This window comes from Wolffia australiana, chromosome 8 (genome assembly GCF_029677425.1).
Source record: "Wolffia australiana isolate 7733 chromosome 8, ASM2967742v1".
Taxonomy (NCBI): Eukaryota; Viridiplantae; Streptophyta; class Magnoliopsida; order Alismatales; family Araceae; genus Wolffia; species Wolffia australiana.
In genome coordinates this window covers 5550513-5566797 of record NC_135842.1, presented here as the reverse complement: position 1 = coordinate 5566797, position 16285 = coordinate 5550513, and the positions used below count along the sequence as shown (strand labels likewise).

Sequence of the window (16285 nt, the reverse complement as noted above, 5' to 3'; positions counted from 1 at the left end):
AAGTTAGTTTGATTGAACCGTAGCTCCACCCGACCCCTACTTCCTCTCTTAGGCAATCAGGTTGCTTGACCCATAGTCAGTTGAAGGACCTTAGATGGGGTCAGATGGACAAGATGATGTCTATCGACCCAAAGTCAAATCAAGCCTCCCCGTGACCTCTTGGATGGATCAATGCATTTGACTCATAGGTAAGTTGGTCCCATGAGTTGGTTGGCCTCTTCGCGATATAAATATATATATATATATATATATATATATAGAGAGAGAGAGAGAGAGAGAGAGAACAAAGACATTTTTGTAAAAATATTTTGACAGAACTGCACATTTGCACTGCTCAGGCCTCTTCGCAATATAAATATATATAAATAGAGAGAGAGAGAGGGAACAAAGACAATTTTGTAAAAATATTTGGACAGAACCGCACATTTGCACTGCACAGGCCTCTTCACGCTATATATATATATAGATAACTAAGACAATTTTGTAAAATATTTGGACAGAACCGTGCATTCGCACTGCACAGGCCTCTTTGCGATATTTATATATAGAGAACAAAGACATTTTTGTAAAAATACTTGGACAGAACTGCACATTCTCACTGCACAGGCCTCTTCACAATATATATATAGAGATATATAGATATATATATATAGAGATATATAGATATATATAGAGAGAGAGAGAGAGAGTAAAGATATTTTTGTAAAAATATTTGGACAGAACCGGACATTTCCACTGCACAGGCCTCTTTGCAGAAATTACATTAGCCTAGCTGTGCCCAGATGTCACACGGTCAAATCTCGAGCTAGGTCTCTTGGCTCGGAATTGACGTGCGCCGGCCTCAGTGCTTGGGCAGAACACTGAGCAGCCTTGATCTCTTGCAGCGGAAGCTCTTGGGATTGCTTAAGATCGCTTAGAAGGGGTTAAGGGAGATGGTGGTGCTAGGCATCGTCAGTGAATAGGATCATTGCATTAATATCATCGAGAATATATCGTAGATTACATGGGGGAAGACGATGGGTGTTACAAAGAACGAGACGAGGCGCCTTGCGCCGAGGTACTGTCGCCGCACCGCCTCAGGGTCGCCGCTTCGCCTGCGCGCGCCCGCTCTGCCGCTCATTCGTGCGCCGGGCCGGGCGCCGTGCGCCCGCGGGCATGGCGATCACACATGCCACCCCTACCTTGACGATCACACACGCCACCAGCACCCGTGTCCACACTCTGGCGCGCAGTCTGCGCGACGCCGCCACATCCGGCGTCCCAGAGTTGGGCGCTGTGCGCCCAGCATTACCCGCAGGAGCGTCACGCGCCCGCTGTGCCGTCCCGGCGCTCTCCATGCGCCACATGCCTTAGTCTCCTGGCGGGGATGTCTCCCAGCCGCGCGCCCCGCACATGCAATGCGCGCGCTGCCCGCGCGGCTGCTGCGCGGTCTCCCCACAACTCCGCACGCTGCGCCGCGCGCATGCCGGCCGGCGTCCGCACCAGCGTGCGGCGCTTCCGCACCGCGGCGGCGCTTCCGCCTCGCGCACAGCTCGGCGCTGGCGGGTAGCGTTGGCGCCCGCACGTAGTGCTTGGCGTTGGCGCGCGGCGCTTGCGCGCGCGCGCCTGGGCCGTTCAGCCCGTGCGCCCAGCATGCACGGGCCGTACCTGATCCGTCCCGCCTTGGGCGTGGACGGGCGCGTGCGCAGTCTACCGTGAATCACCACCGGCAGTGGCAATGGCCTAATAGATCAGGTATTTGGATATCACTATCCATGATGACTCAGTCCTTATAAGTGTCGTGAGCCAAATACAAGGGCAATCCTTCCCAATAAGCACGCAGGCCTCTGGGTAAGGAATGCCAACTAGTTAGGGGCCTAACACCACAGCCTACCTAACAAAAAAATCTAAATTAAAAAAACTTTTAATGATGTCACAATTTTGTATTCCAACGGTCGGCAACCATTCACCCCCCTCCTTTATCCCTAAATCCCCTTCCTCTTTATCCTCTTCTTCTTCTCCTTTCTTCTTCTCTGTTCTTCGGTGTTCTTCACTGTTCTTCAGTGTTCTTCAGTGTTCTTCAGTGTTCTCCAGTGTTCTTTTGTGTTCTTCAGGTGTTCTTCGCTGTTCTTCTTCTCTGCAACGATGGGGGATTCGGCAGAAGCCCTGATCGCGAAGCTCCACGAGGTAGAAGCGGTGAAATTCGGCTCCTTCAAGCTCAAATCAGGCATCACCTCCCCAATCTACATCGACCTACGCGTGATTGTCTCCTACCCATCGCTGCTCCGCCATGTCAGCGACCTCCTCTTCGCCACTCTCGCCTCCTCCTCGCCCCCTGCGACCTTCGATCTCCTCTGCGGCGTGCCCTACACCGCCCTCCCCATCGCCACCGTCGTCTCCGTCGACCGCGGAATACCCATGCTCATGCGCCGCAAAGAAATCAAATCCTACGGAACCGCGAAATCGATCGAAGGGGTCTTTCGAAAGGGCCAGATCTGCCTCATAGTCGAAGATCTCGTCACTTCCGGCGCTTCTGTTCTTGAGACGGCGGCTCCCCTGCGATCCGAAGGGATTCAAGTGACCGATGCGGTCGTGCTGATCGATCGGGAGCAAGGAGGAAGGGAAAATCTTGCTGGGCAGGGAATTCGGCTTCATTCAATGCTGAAGCTTTCGCAGATTGTGGAAACTCTTGTGAGGATTGGGAAGGTTTCGGAGGAAACCCAGAGAGAGGTGATCTCGTTTCTTGAGGAGAATAGAGTTGTGAAGGTGCCCTCTTTGGAGAAGAAGAGGAGGAGGGTCTCCTTCTTGGAGAGGGCGGCCATGGTGAAGAATTTGGCTGGCAGGAAGCTGCTCCAGGTGATGGAGGAGAAGCAGAGCAATCTTTGCCTTGCTGCCGATGTGGGCACGGCTAAGGAGCTCCTTGAAATTGTAGAGAAGGTAGTAGTGGTTTCTGCCTTCTTCTTCATCGTCGCCGTCGTCATCGTTGTCACTACCATTGTCTGTCATTGTCATCGTTATCATCATTGTCGTCATTGTCACTGTCATTATAATTGCTATTGTCATTGCCATTGTCGTTGTCATTGTCATCGCCATCGTCGCTGTCGTCGCCATCGTCATTGTCATTGTCACTGTCATTGCCAACATCATCATTGTTGTCGTAATTGTCATCGTCATCGTCATTGTCACTGTCATTGCCAACATCATCATCGTTGTCGTTGTAATTGTCATCGTCATTGTCACTGTCATTGCCTTCATCATCATCGTTGTCGTTGTAATTGTCATCATCATTGTCATTGTCACTGTCATTGCCTTCATCATCATCGTTGTCGTTGTAATTGTCATCATCATTTTCATTGTCACTGTCATTGCCAACATCATCATCGTTGTCGTTGTATTGTCATCGTCATCGTCATTGTCACTGCGATTGCCATCATCATCATCGTTGTCGTTGTAATTGTCATCGTCATCGTCATTGTCACTGTCATTGCCAACATCATCGTCGTTGTCATTGTCATTGTCATTGTCATCGTCATCGTCATTGTCACTGTCATTGCCATCATCATCGTCCTTTTTTTGTCATTGTCATCACCATTGTCGTTGCCATTGCCATTGGCATCGCCATTGTCATTAGGTCATCATCATCGTCGTCGTCACCTTCATCATCATCATCATCGTCATTGTCATTATCATCATCATTGTCACTTATCATTATCATTGGCATCACCATTGTCATCTGTCTCGGCCAAGATGACGATGATGAGATGAAATTGTCATCTCCCCTTGTTAACCGTTCCTGGATGCCGAGAGACACTGAGGAAATCGTCATTGGTATGCAGGAGGATGACAATAAATAGACGAAACTATCACCCATCAACATCATCAACCATGACACTGAGGAAAGTAGACAGAATTAGATGTCAACCACTTTCATCTTGACGACGTTGACATTTTCAAAGTGCCATTGCCCTCATCATCTGAAAGAGTAAAAATAGAGAAAGTAACAAATGATGAGTGTCATCAACATCTGTCTAATATGAAGAATGACTAACTCATCATCATCATCTTGGTAAAGAAGACGGTGATGATGGTGATGACCTCCTCATTGTCATATCAGTGAAAACAAATGGCAAAGATGCTGATGAAGTTGTTTTCATCATCATGGTGAAGACAAACGCATCATTGTCGTTGGGGTCAAGACCAATGATGAGGACAATGACGAACTCATCACTGCCGTCTCAGTGAAGGTGAATGACAAGGTCAATGACAATGAGAAAATCATCATCTCTTTGAATATGCATGACAAGGAATGATGATGAACATGTCATCGTCATTGCTGCAAAGTCTAATGATTAGGACGATGACAAACTCGTCATCATCATCTTGGTGAAAGCAAATGACAAGGACGATGAGGACCCATCCTCAATTGTGGTGATGGCGAACCCTATTGCCATCTTCACGGTCATCCCTTCTGATATTTGCTCTCCTCTTTCTTGACTGGCAGGTTGGTCCAGAGATTTGCCTGTTGAAAACTCATGTTGATATACTGCCCGACTTTGATCAAGACTTTGGCTCTCAGCTCCGAGCTGTAAGCATCCAAAAAATTAAACCTTATGCTTGCTTGAAAGTTCTTTCTCAGAAACCATTTCTTAAGATCATCCTTTAAAATTTCAGATTGCGGATCGCCATAATTTCTTAATTTTTGAGGACCGCAAATTTGCTGACATCGGAAACACTGTAACCATGCAGTATGAAGGGTGAGTTTTGTTTATATCACTTTATATCTTCACTCAGGAATTAATTTTCTAAAAAAGGATTTTGCATGTTATTTTTATTCGGACAGAGGTATATATCGGATTTTAGACTGGGCTGACATTGTCAATGCCCACATTATCTCTGGCCCGGGAATTGTGGAAGGCCTGAAGCAGAAGGTAAGTAGGCCAACAAGAACTGAAAGATTGGGTCTCCATTATTTTCCAAAAAATGGGTCAGGCTAATACTTTTTTATTTTTGAACTTGGCATTCAGGGATTGCCACTTGGCAGGGGACTGCTATTGCTTGCTGAGATGAGCTCAAAAGGTAATCTGGCCACTGGGGAGTACACGTCAGCGGCTTTGAAGATCGCCGAAGAACATTCAGATTTTGTCATTGGGTTTATCTCTGTGAATCCTGCTTCTTGGCCTGGCTCCGTCAATCCAAGTTTTGTTCATGCGACGCCTGGAGTGCAGATGGTTGTCGGCGGAGACGCGCTTGGTCAGCAGTACAATACTCCCCGTTCGGTAAGTTTTTTTAATTATTTTTGTTCAAATAATTTGGTAGTTTCAAGACTTATTGTGGCCCAACTCTTCAAAACTTCCTTCACTTCCGGTCATTTCTTGACCTTTTTCTGCTCATAGTGGTGGTATTAATTTTTGCTCAATCTTTTTCTGTTCATCTGGGATGCGAAAAACATTATTCACTGGTATAGTTAATTTTTTGAACTTTGATTAGAAAATTTTGACAGAAATATTATATTCTCCGGATGAATTATTATATTATATTCTCCCGATGAATTATTGTGAAAAACAAATTTCCCAGTTCTCCTTCTAGCGAGAAACCGTTGTTTAATGACTCTTATTCCAAATGGCTTCTCAAAATGTGAATTAAAGGTTTTTTTTCTTCGGACAATGCGGCTAAGCTTCAGTAGAGGATGATACATCGTTTACTGTTACCAATTGTAAAGTAGGACATGTACAATGACATCCCAGTCTCATGGCTTAATTTCCAAAACGTGATGCCACTTTACTACATACAACTTGTCACCGACCTTCTAACAAAAATAATTGGATGTGTCTGCAAATATATATTGCTTCAGTGTGTGCCATCTCTAGTTTCTCTGTTTTTCACATTTTAATACTTTCTTTCATTTTTCACATGATAAGATCCCACTGGCCTAACTGATAGAAAACCTAAGAATTCCAAAGAAAAACCAACGTTCTTAGAAGAACGACTGTAGCAACACGATCCCCGTGGATCAATTGATAGAATGATAGAAGAATGAGGGGAAAGTCTTGAGCGGAGGTTGAAGGACAGAGGGAAAGAATTAGGACTAGTAACTCAGAACAAGACCGGATCGGTTCTTGTTCCTCTGGACAGGAGGATCTCCCGCCAGCCTTCTCGCCCAAGCGATCTGAACTTTCAAAAACTGCCCCCCTTTCTTGGCTTAGACCTTTCTGTATTGCTCCAATTTCCCCCCTTCTATTCAAATCTTCCTATGTGTCTTTATTGAGGCGCACGTGTGACGACCATTCTATTGTTCTTCCTTTTGTAAGTCTTCATGGAGTTCTCATCAGTCTGCAAATATATATTGCTTCAATGTGTGCCATCTCTAGTTTCTCCATTTTTCACATTTTAATACTTTCTTTCATTTCTCTTTCTCGAAGATTCGTTCGAACGTCATCCTCCCAGAGTGATCAAAGTTTTTCTATGTCCTTGGATCCTATTTTAATCTCCAAACCCAATTTTTTGATAATCTAGTGTTCTAATTCAGGTCATCTGCGAGAGGGGCAGCGACATAATCATCGTCGGTCGTGGGATAATTAAGGCATCAGACCCATCTGTGGCTGCCAAAGAGTACAGACTCCAGGGATGGGAGGCATACAAAGCCTCTCTTCAATAGATCAAGTCCAGAAGTCTTTTTTTTGTGTCTCCAACCTGCTCTTGTGAAGGGTGGTTTTGAAACTCAAGAGCTGGTAATATCCTGCATTAAACATTGTAGGACAAGCCCAAGCCAATAAAAGTGGTTATACTTCTTTGTGAGTGGTGGTTTTGAAACTCGGGAAGAGAAAATCTACATCACACGAGTAGGTTATCTGCAAAATCATACTCGAAAAATGTTGATTTTTTATCTCCAATCTTGTGAAGGGTCATTTTGAAACTTGGAAAATAAACATCACCAAGTATAATAGACAAAGATGAAGCCAAAAATACTTTTTATTCCCCAATGTGTTCTTGTGAAGAGTGGCTTTGAAACCCTGGCAATAGTGTATTTGATTTCATTATCATTATAGGCCAAGCCTACGCCAATTAGCATTTATAACATGTGACTTTATAACTAGATAATAGTTTATCTGCATCGTTAATTACAATAACCCAAACACAGAACTTTGTTTTAATCTCCAAACTGGTGTTGTGAAGGGTGATTTTTGTTATCCGCAAGAAAATATGTTAGACAAAGCTCAAGCCCAACAGTCTAGTGATTCTTTATCTCCAGTCTGCTCTCGTGAATGTTGGTTTTTAAACTCATAAATAGTTTAGCTGCAACAATAAATGTAACAAAAATCCCAGCCCCAAAGTCTAATTTCTAAAACCAGTTGGCTCTTAATAAGGGAGGAGTTGAAACTCAAGAATACTTTCTTTAATATGTTGAAGTATTATAATTTTCATCATTACTAATAATGTAATATTTTTGTTAATATATTTTCATCATTACAAATTTGTTCTTAAATTTCAGCCTGATTTAATGTGCCACTCAAATCCAACAAATTTAAGGCCCCTCCGAATAACCTTTATTCCTTAACTAGTAAATAGTTATCCAAGGAGTCGAAATTCATTATTTAAATTTTTTATCATAAATATATAGACAAAAATATTACATTATTTTAACTAACAACAATGGTTACTCTGATATACTGTTTCCGTTTTTCATGATATCCACAAATCATTTTCTAAATTTTCTGATGGAATGTGATTTAGACACATTCTGGTCAAGAAGTGTGGTTAAGTCGTATGCCTTACTATTTGATAATAAGGAAGATACGTTAAATTGTATAAACACAAATTAGAGTTTAATGAAATAATTCCACATTAATTATTAAATATAAAACTAATTTAGTTGTAGATTATATAAAAATAATTCGTGATATATTGAACAACTATTACACCTCAAAATCCTAAAAATTATTCAAGATAAAATAATTTAAAAGTTGAAGAACCTCCACTAGCTGTTTTTCCTTTGCAAAGAGGATTTTTTAACCTTGGATCTCCACGTCGGCTTCTACATGGTAGACGCACTCTGCCAGACAGACTAGGTCTTAAAAGACAATCTGAAAATGACAACTTTGTTTTTGGTTGATCCCAGATCCTCTTCAGCATAGTCGGTCAAAATATGAAAGCTGTGGTAACATCTTTTGGCTGACAAGCTATGCTCTTAAATATTCCTCGGAATATTTCTTGGATCATGAGTTTTTTTGGATGTTTTCCAGATTTTTCAGAATTAACAACAAATAACTGTCATTGATATTTCATAGGCCAAAGTCAAAGTGACAATGGAAGCTTGATGTAATTATTAAGCACGATGTTTTTCTATCTTCTTCACTTTGTGATGTTATATTTCATACTCATCTATTCAAGTGCTCAAAGGCTTCACATATTCTCATTCTCTGGCTGACCTTGGGGAGACACAGGCCACGCCAACTGATTCCCTAATTGGTCAAGCTAAAACGGGCTCCTAAATGGACTGGTGGCGCATGTCAAGCTTACACATCTCATAATTTAAAGTCATCCAATGCACTGGCCTTGATACTTGTTTGTTGCCAACCAGACTTGACAATGAATGAGTCAATCTTGGCATAGGAGATACAACAAAATGTGTAAGTCGTGTCAAATTGGGATACAATATAAAGATATTCTTTGGAAACAAATCAAGGGAAGCCCTATGTAAGGACTGAATCATTACAAAGGATTTAAGAAGCCAAATTCTAATAAAACAAGCGCCCCCTTTGACCAGAAATAAAGTTTCTCCATCCATTCAGACAATGATGCAACACGCATTTTTCCTAACTGCCATACATAGTTCACCTACAGTCTTGGCACCATATGTTCTCCTTGTTCCCCTATTAGTCTATATCCACATACAAAACTATAGGAGAATGTAGTGAGAGATATTATGACATAGATCAGGTTAGAGCTCGCTTCTTATTGTGATGGTGCATGCACATCCTTGGCTCCCACATCAAACATGTGATGTAACATCAGTGCATTGTTGTACGCATAAGGCACACATCGGTATTAAGTGGTCCACACATTTTCCCTATGTGCAAAGGGAAAAGATAATTCCAAAATATATGTCTCGCAAGATGCTTAGAATTATGAGATGGAATAATGTGCCCTACAAGCAAATCACACGTCTCATTTTAGTTCATTGAAACAAATCATGTGAATTGCTATTCACTTGTGCTATATATAATGAAGTCCAAAACTGTAAGAAAATATTACTAGATTACAGTGAGACCATAATATGGTGACCGGTTTCCTTCAAACATATGTTCTAAACATTCCTATTATTAGAATCACTATATAGAGAACATCCCACTCATGAGGATGGTTGATCCCATAACCATTTGTTTAGAGATACTATGGATAAAATTTGGGCGCTATTTTGGGGAAAGATTTTACTTAAATAGTATGAAACAAAGTTTATATATCAGATATCTTACAAAGCTCATTGTCACATACCCTAGGCCCAATGGTGATTTTTTTCCCAAGAATCTTGATTAAACTTGGAACTCTTTATCCCATAACCTTTTATAACCTTAATGGGTCAAGTAAATCTATTGTAATAGGCCACCAGTAGTGTGTCGGAAGCAGAAATCCAAAATGAGATGGAGAGGGAGGGAAAGGAGATTAAATAGAAGTCCCATAAATTTTCAAGATATTGGATTTAATTTCAGGTATAAAATTTATCTCCAGCCTGGATCCATCCCTGATTTACCATATTTAGAAATAGACTTTCCAAATTCAAATTTTGGATTAGTTGCACAATGGTTGCATTTACTTGAAACATGTCTTAAAATGGATTGAATGGATAAAAATATGTCTTCTTGAATATTTGCCTCCATTTCAAGTCCAGATCATGACTTGTGTTTCTCTTTGCTTTCATATTTTCATCTGTGATCACCGTTTATTTTACTTTAGTATTGAATATTTAATAAAACTCTAAGAAGATGTTAGAAAAATCCACTTGATTCTACTTAAGAAAATAGTCTCACAAATGAATAAAATATAGAATATAGAAAATAGGACTTAAGAAAATTGTTAGTGGTTTCTCAATTTAACCCTATAAATTGAATAATAAATATGAAAGCCTAAAAATAAGTGAAAAATTAAAGTATTAAGGTACTCTTTTATTGACCTTATTTTATGTTATCAATTTCCTAACTAGTATAAGTATTTAGTGTTTGACAGCTCACCATACCTAAGTGATTCTAGAAGTGTCACTTAAATGTATGATTATATGTACACAACAATTGATGGAAACAAGTTTCCATGAAAGAGTTAATAAAATCCTTTTTTTATTTTATAATTTTTTTAATGGCAAAAAACACGGTGTCGGGTACGGCCAACCCTACGGCTATGCCTTTAGACCAATCCAACCGTGCCCTGGATGCCACCCAGCGGGATTTTAATTATAAAGTGAAGTGTTTATCAATGTTTATAGGCGTGGAGCGAGTATATATCCCAATTACACTCGGATCCCACTCGTCCACACCCATGTGCAGGAAAGGAAACGATACATAAGTGATACCTTGCAGGTGCTCAGAAAAGTGTTCGCCTCGACGCCTCACACGAGCCCCTCGCATGATGATGATGGAGAGATAATGGAGCTGTCCCCGCCTTTAACAAGTGCATCGATGAAGTGTGTGGCGAAGACCTCATCCGAGGTGGGCGCAGTCCACCCCGTTGTCGTGATCGTCGGATCAGGCGTGAGCGCTCCCACCTCAAGTGCTCCATGCGATCCGCCACTCCCGCGGGGTCTCCTTCAAAAGTGTGCGGCGCGTGCAGAGGTTCAGCAAGCCGAGACGTTTGATGCGATAGCATCCCCTTGCGGTCGGAGGGAACGCCTGCCAAGAAAGGAAAAGGGAGGAAGGGAGTCATGTGTGTACCGCTTGGTTGGCGAGGGCATCTGCTGTCTGGTTGCTTATCGCAACTAATGACGAACGCTAGTTATGCGAGGGCGGCACCGCATGATGTCCTGCCATACACGGTGTAGTCGCCATTAGGAGCATGTGCCTGCATGAAGCATGTCAACTACCACCTGTGAATCTGATTCTACGACGATATTATGAAGATTTCGTTCCTCGCAGAGGAGTAAACCATCACGTATCGCCATAGCTTCGGCTAATGTGTTAGTTTATACGCAATAGAAAGAGGAGAAAGCAAAGAGAATACTCCCTGTATGATCCCGGAGGATACCACCTCCCCCTGTTGGCCCCGAGCTCCCTTTGGACGCACCATCGACATTCAGTTTGAGGCTGCCAATTGGCGGTGGGTGCCAATGGATGACCTGTAGCTGAATGCTGATAGGGGCAAGGGTCACCAGAGTGCCCCAGGCATGAAGGAGATCGCATCCGAGTGCTGAGTTGCACTCGCGAGTGGGGATGAGATGGTGGATGTGTCGTATCCACAGCTTGACACGACGCATGATATCCACGGCGCGCATGGGAGTCCCTGCAAAACGAGAAGAATTTCACCCCTTCCATTCTCCCATTGTAAATAAGTTATGGTGATGTGTAGGATGGGGCTCCATTTAGAGCATGTTGGCAAGAAAAATATCTTACCAAAACACTCCAATGGGGTCAGTGGAATATGAAGGAGTGGGCGCCAAAGGTGTGTGAGTTGGCGCCAACATTCTATGGATGTCTCACTATGGAAAAAAGATATCTCCATAGTCTCTATAAGTGGAAATGTGGGACAGCAGTGGCAACATGAGGTGAGAGAGTGGCCTGTAATAAACTCCTTTTTAACTTCTAGAGCATGCATTATTGTTGACACCTCACATTGGGAAAAACCACCTATTGAGTGGGTGAAATCAATATATAATCAATTAGTCTATATGTTGGTGTAAGGCCCCCAAAGTAGGTGGCATGTCTTGCACAGGGGCCTGCGTGCTTATTGTGGGGATACGTCCGTGTACCTGGACTCAGAATTTTGAGATCGAGTCCTTACGCGTGAAACATCATACGCATTAGGGTGGTGAAAACTAACCTTGATCTTTAAAGCCAATGCCCTATTAGTGCTCGTGCTCGTCGCCCGCAATGGCAGCAGATCAGGGCAAGGCCACGCACGGGCTGGGCACGCGAGTTCGCCAGAGGTATGCATGTGTGCGCAGGACGTGCAGGCTGGGCGGTAGAGGTGCAGGCAGCACGCACGAGCATTACGTGTCGCGCCCGCAGGTGCTATGTGGAACGAGGTGCACGTGTTGTGCAACCTGCGTGTGCGGGACGTAGGGTGGGAAACTTCCCACCAGGAAACTAAGCAGTGGTGCATAGAGAGCATCAAGACAGTCGTGGGTCGCACCACGCTCTTGTGGGTAGTGGTGTTGAGCGCGATGCGCCCAGTTTGGGCCGTCGATCACAGAGGCGCCTATGCGTACCGCGCGCAATGGTGACAGCACAAGTGCTTGGCGCATTGTGCCGGGCCTGGGGGCACACAAGTAGCAGCGGTGCCGGTAGGTGCACACGGGGACGCAGGTCTCAAGGTGCAAGGGCAACAATACTCGAGCATCTAACGTCTCGTCTCATTACTTTGGTATCTTCCCTGGTCTTCCCCCACGTAATGACTATGACTATGATGTGATACTTTGTGATAGATAATGCAATGACCCAATTCATGTACAGGGCTGCATCTCCACCTTCTCTCATCAACCCCCTCTAAGCATTCTTAAGTTATTGTGAAGACTTCCACTACAAAAAAACAAGGCTGCTCAGTGTTCATGCTCCAGCACTAAGGCCGGCACTTGTTCAATCTGGGCATTTTTCCTAGCTCAGGATTTGACCACGTGACAGTTGGATATAGTTAATTAATAGATTAGTCGATAAACATTTAATGGGATTTGAAATTTATTGACCAGAATTCTACATGGGGTTGGAGGGCCACACACAAGTTTTATTTTATGTTAGAAGGTATGCATAAGGTTTAGGGGGGTTTAACTAAATTTCATTTTTAAGGACAAAGGAAAATGTCCTTTTGGAAACATCTAGGTGACTTTAAAAGGGTTGCCCTATCCTTCTACCTGATCTCTTCTTGACTTCCTCCCCATCTCTGAGATATTGTCATGATGAAGATATCTTTACAGATATCAGGTGGTGTTGTTCAAGAAAATGAGGATATTAGGCTTACCAAATATTCCATGGATATGTCTAGAAGTCGAACATCCATGCGGCTCAAAGTAACACCATCAAGGAATCATTTTATTTTGCGTTCAACTTTGTGAAATGTGATTCAATCATTTACATGACTTATTTTCTTTTCCATTATGCCACATGAGATATTTATGATGCAACAATCATGGGAGAAAACCCACATTATATGACCCCACCTTTATTCTGGCCTGTAAATTTTTTATGAAGTGAAATTTTAATTACTCTATTGATGATTTTATAAAGTGATTCCTGAAAATCCAGAATCTTAAGGGTATATAGGTTACCCTCCCTGTGCGCACAGCATTATGGATTCAGCTTTGTTGATGTTTTTGTGTTTTAATGTACATTAAATTAAAATAGTAATCATGACTTTATAAATTAATAAGTTCTTTGAAGTTAAAGGTTTTTAAAGGTTTTTGAATGTTTTAAAAAAAATGTTTTAAAATATTAATATAATTGTTAAAGAAATTGTTAAAATCTTCTGTATAATTAAAAATGCTTTTTGAATATTCTGAAAATGTTTTTAAATGTTTTAAATAATATAAAGGGCGTTTTAGGTTTTAAAGTGTCTTTAAAACATTGATTTATATTTTAAAATGTCAAAAATAATAATAAAGAAATTAAAAGAATTTTTATTGAATGAGAAATGGTTTTTTAATCACTTTTTTTTTTTTGGGTTATAAAGGGCCCAATAAGGCCTAAATGGGCGGAGCCCATTAGCCTTAGTGGCGGACCCGACGGGCGGACTTAACCAGTTAAGTCCGCGGTCGGGTCCGCAGTAGAAAGTTTAAATAAAGAAAAAAAAAACGGGGCGGGCGGGATTCGAACCTGCGACCTCCGCCCTGGCGACGTGGCGCTTGACCAGTGCGCCACGTGTGCACTTTAATATAGAAATAAAAGTTTTAAATTTAACTCACTTCAGACCCGATAAATCGAATTAGGAAATTCAATTTATTCCAAAGGTCGGGTCCGACTGTTGACTTTCCAAAATTCATTTGTCATTTCTAAAAATCATATTTTTCCGACTTTTGGAATTCCTATATTAAACCTAACTACTTTAATTAGCACTAATTACTATAATTAATTAGTGCTAATTAATTATAGTAATTAATTAGCACTAATTCCTATAAAACTTTGAAAGATCATAAAAAATTAATTACAGCTCCTTTTGAGCTCGAATTTTTTTTGAAATTCTCAGAAAATTACAATCTACCCCTCTAGCCCTATAAATACCCCTTCAGAGCAAGGGTTGAGGCATCCACTTTGAAAACCATCTCTCTTGAGCTCCTCTTTGAAGAAGAAAGTGCTCCCTCTTGTGAAGTTCTTCCCCTGCAATCAGTGTGCTTGTGCTTCTCGACTCTCAAGGGAAGTTTTTCATTTTCATCATTCATTCATTTACTGAATAGGATGATAGTTTCCTCCACAATCATTGAGTTAGTGGTGATTTTTATGAGATTTTGTGAAGGATAGTGAAGGGATTGATATTATTTTTGAAAGTGATTAAGAGGAATTGATTTGTTGATCTTGAAAGTACTTATGAGACAGGTTTTCAGAATTGATCTTGATATCACATTTGAATCTTATTGTGTTTGATCATTCATACATCATTGAGAGCAGTGATTGACCTTTGATCAATCACGGGGAGCGGTATATCGTTTCTTTCACTAATCTGAGCAGGTGACGAAGATCGAGAAGGTAGGGAGGTGACGTTGGTGGCATCAAGAACGTGACGGTGACGAGGGAAGTGGACGTACGAGGAAGAGTTTGTGACGGTCTACCCGAAGGTGATTCGGGGTTGAAGCTCGTGCACCAAAGAATGTGACGTGCCATCGGAAGACTCCTCTGCAGAAGCAACTCTGTAAGTTGGGTTAGGGTACCTTACAAGGGAGGATCCTTAGTAAGGTTATCCTGAGTCCTAATTTGGACTCAAATGGGGGCCTTGGATTGACTCGATCACTAAGCGGATCGAGGAAAAAAGTAAATCTAAGTGTTTGAGAGAAAGAAGGTGAGAGTCAAATCAAGGAATCTTAAAAGCTAATTAGGCAAACAAAAAGTAGATAAGCTAATTCACCCCCCCTCTTAGCTTCCAACAAGCTTTAACATTAGACTGCCCATTTCGCCCACCAGCGTTCCTTCTAATGACCTTCAAAAGCATTTTTCAATCTTATTTTTTATATGAATTTCTCACCATCTATTTTCTAGTCGCACATACCATTTCTCACTACAACAAGATTTGAACCTACAGTCATACGACTATATTGTCCTACGGGATTTGTCATACTCATGTATAGACTTATTAAAATCGATTGGCATATAATTTCAAACACATATGCTACTTTGGATATTGCATAAAAGGCCACTCATTGATGAGATTTTAAAGCTGAAAAATTAACCCCACAACTCAATAAACTTGGTACTTTTGGGGCTGTGATATCAAATAAGAATAAAATGGCTAGGTTTTGTTGATAAGATCTAGATCCAGCAGTCACAAAGACTTTCAAGTTTTACTATTTGGTAATATTTTCCCAAATGAAAAATATGAACGTAGGGCTCTGATAGGTGTCTCACAGAATTCACAATATGGATATCTTTCCCAGATTAATATATTTGTCTTCCAGACATCGTCCTAGACAATGTTTTGTTCACTCGAAAGCACACTGCAAATTTAGATAATCCCATTATTTCAAAACATATTTGAAATGATGAAATTAAATTTAAAGGAATCTTAAGTATCTGGATTATTCTCATCAGAAAAATTATCCACCACATAATTTATCATTCTACTAAAATCGCTGCTTCCTGATACTATTTTCTGAGGCAACTGTGTGAAGGCCTAAGAAGATCAATTGGTTCATTTGGCTTATCTATCCCCATCTATCTTAATCAATCTCCTTTATCTCATATGGGACATTTCATTGTTTGCATGCCTTGTACCTATCTAAAGACATGTAGTCTCTCCTTAAAGCTATCTGATACAATCCATTATTGTGAGCTCTCTTCTTCGGATCGGTGTCACAGAAAACTCACAAAAAGGATACCTTCCCCAGATAAATGTATTTGTTATATATAACAATTTTTGTGTCAAGGCCTTCCTGGCGTATTTTTTTACTGTATTAGCTAGTCAATAA

The 16285-nt window shown here is 41.5% G+C and overlaps 1 protein-coding gene across 1 annotated transcript; it reads left to right on the top strand.

Moving 5' to 3' along the window:
* Positions 1-1986: 1986 nt before the first annotated feature.
* LOC144706587 (uridine 5'-monophosphate synthase / UMP synthase (PYRE-F) (UMPS)) lies at positions 1987-6774 on the top strand. Its single transcript, XM_078579580.1, has 6 exons — positions 1987-2916; positions 4481-4564; positions 4651-4733; positions 4820-4907; positions 5004-5255; positions 6506-6774. The coding sequence occupies exons 1-6, from the start codon at positions 2125-2127 to the stop codon at positions 6632-6634; spliced, it is 1428 nt and encodes a 475-aa protein (XP_078435706.1). The 5' UTR covers positions 1987-2124; the 3' UTR covers positions 6635-6774.
* Positions 6775-16285: the final 9511 nt, after the last annotated feature.

What these genes read in the sequence shown, in the direction of transcription:
- LOC144706587 (XM_078579580.1), top strand. Translation starts at nt 2,125, where the DNA reads ATGGGGGATTCGGCAGAAGCCCTGATCGCGAAGCTCCACGAGGTAGAA. An exon ending in GTAACCATGCAGTATGAAGG is followed by an intron (nt 4,734 to 4,819) that starts GTGAGTTTTGTT and finishes TTATTCGGACAG; the next exon opens with AGGTATATATCGGATTTTAG. An exon ending in TGGAAGGCCTGAAGCAGAAG is followed by an intron (nt 4,908 to 5,003) that starts GTAAGTAGGCCA and finishes CTTGGCATTCAG; the next exon opens with GGATTGCCACTTGGCAGGGG.